This window comes from Antrostomus carolinensis, unplaced genomic scaffold (assembly GCF_000700745.2).
Source record: "Antrostomus carolinensis isolate BGI_N321 unplaced genomic scaffold, ASM70074v2 scaffold32878, whole genome shotgun sequence".
Lineage (NCBI taxonomy): Eukaryota > Metazoa > Chordata > Aves > Caprimulgiformes > Caprimulgidae > Antrostomus > Antrostomus carolinensis.
The window spans coordinates 1-839 of NW_010333010.1; the positions used below are offsets into that span (position 1 = coordinate 1).

The 839-nt window shown below is 65.0% G+C and overlaps 1 protein-coding gene across 1 annotated transcript in view; it reads right to left on the reverse strand.

The window, feature by feature from the left end:
• Positions 1-390: 390 nt before the first annotated feature.
• The window catches only part of CUNH20orf96 (chromosome unknown C20orf96 homolog), a gene marked incomplete at its 5' end in the record, with an annotated part of 7,245 nt that continues 6,796 nt past the window's right edge, over positions 391-839 (reverse strand). The window contains one exon of the mRNA XM_010173738.2: positions 391-451. Within this exon, the coding sequence (XP_010172040.2) occupies positions 391-451 (61 nt within the window). The remainder of the gene's footprint in view (positions 452-839) is intronic.

An 839-nucleotide genomic window follows, 5' to 3' on the forward strand; every position in this document is an offset into this window, starting at 1 on the left:
AGCAGCAGGGCCAGTCCCAGGACACCCTCATGGCCGGAGCACAGCGATGGGGAGGCCCCTTTCAGCTTCAAACCCGCCGGCGTTAGCACGACAGCACGAAGGGGACAGCCAGGCTGTGAGTGTGGGGGTGCTGGCGATGCCCCCCGGGAGCTGTGGTGTGGGGCTCACCCCCTGCTCCTCCCAAGGGACTGCAGCCCCTCAGCACAGTCTATGCCAAGCAGGGATGACAGTGACACCTTTACTGCACCGTATGACACACCAGTGAGTGCCCAGGGCGGCTGGGCCGGGCGGGGATGGAGAAACGCCGAGGGAAAGGAGAGGATTTCCAGCTCAGTGCCGCATCCGAGCCCGGCCGCGCCGTGTGCCGGGCCAGCCGAGCCTGCCCGAGCCTCAGATGAGTGGCGTCTCCTTGGCGGGGAGGCTGAGGAGCACCTCGGTGTCTGGTGTGCACCTGAGAGAGAGAGCAGAGTTAGGAGAGGGAGAGCAAAGAGCGGGAATAAGCCGCTGTGCTTCGGCTGGTTCGGTGTGAGGAGGAGGAGAAGGTCCTGCGTGGTCAGGGTGGGAGGTGGGTGACTGCTCGGGGGCCCTGCGCAGCCCACCCTGAGCTTGGCCGTGTCCTGTCCCCTGCACAGCAGCCCCATGGTCGGAGGGTGGGGGAAGGAACAGACCTCTGTGTCCCAGGGTCCAGGACTGGTTTTCAGTGGGGAAGGCCCAGACACTTGTTCTGGGACACGGGACAGAGCTAGGGAAAACCCGTCCAAATGGGTGATGGGACACAACGACCACATGAGGGATGTGGTCCGTTGCCCACAGCCCCTGTTCAGCCCAAGCCAGCGCCC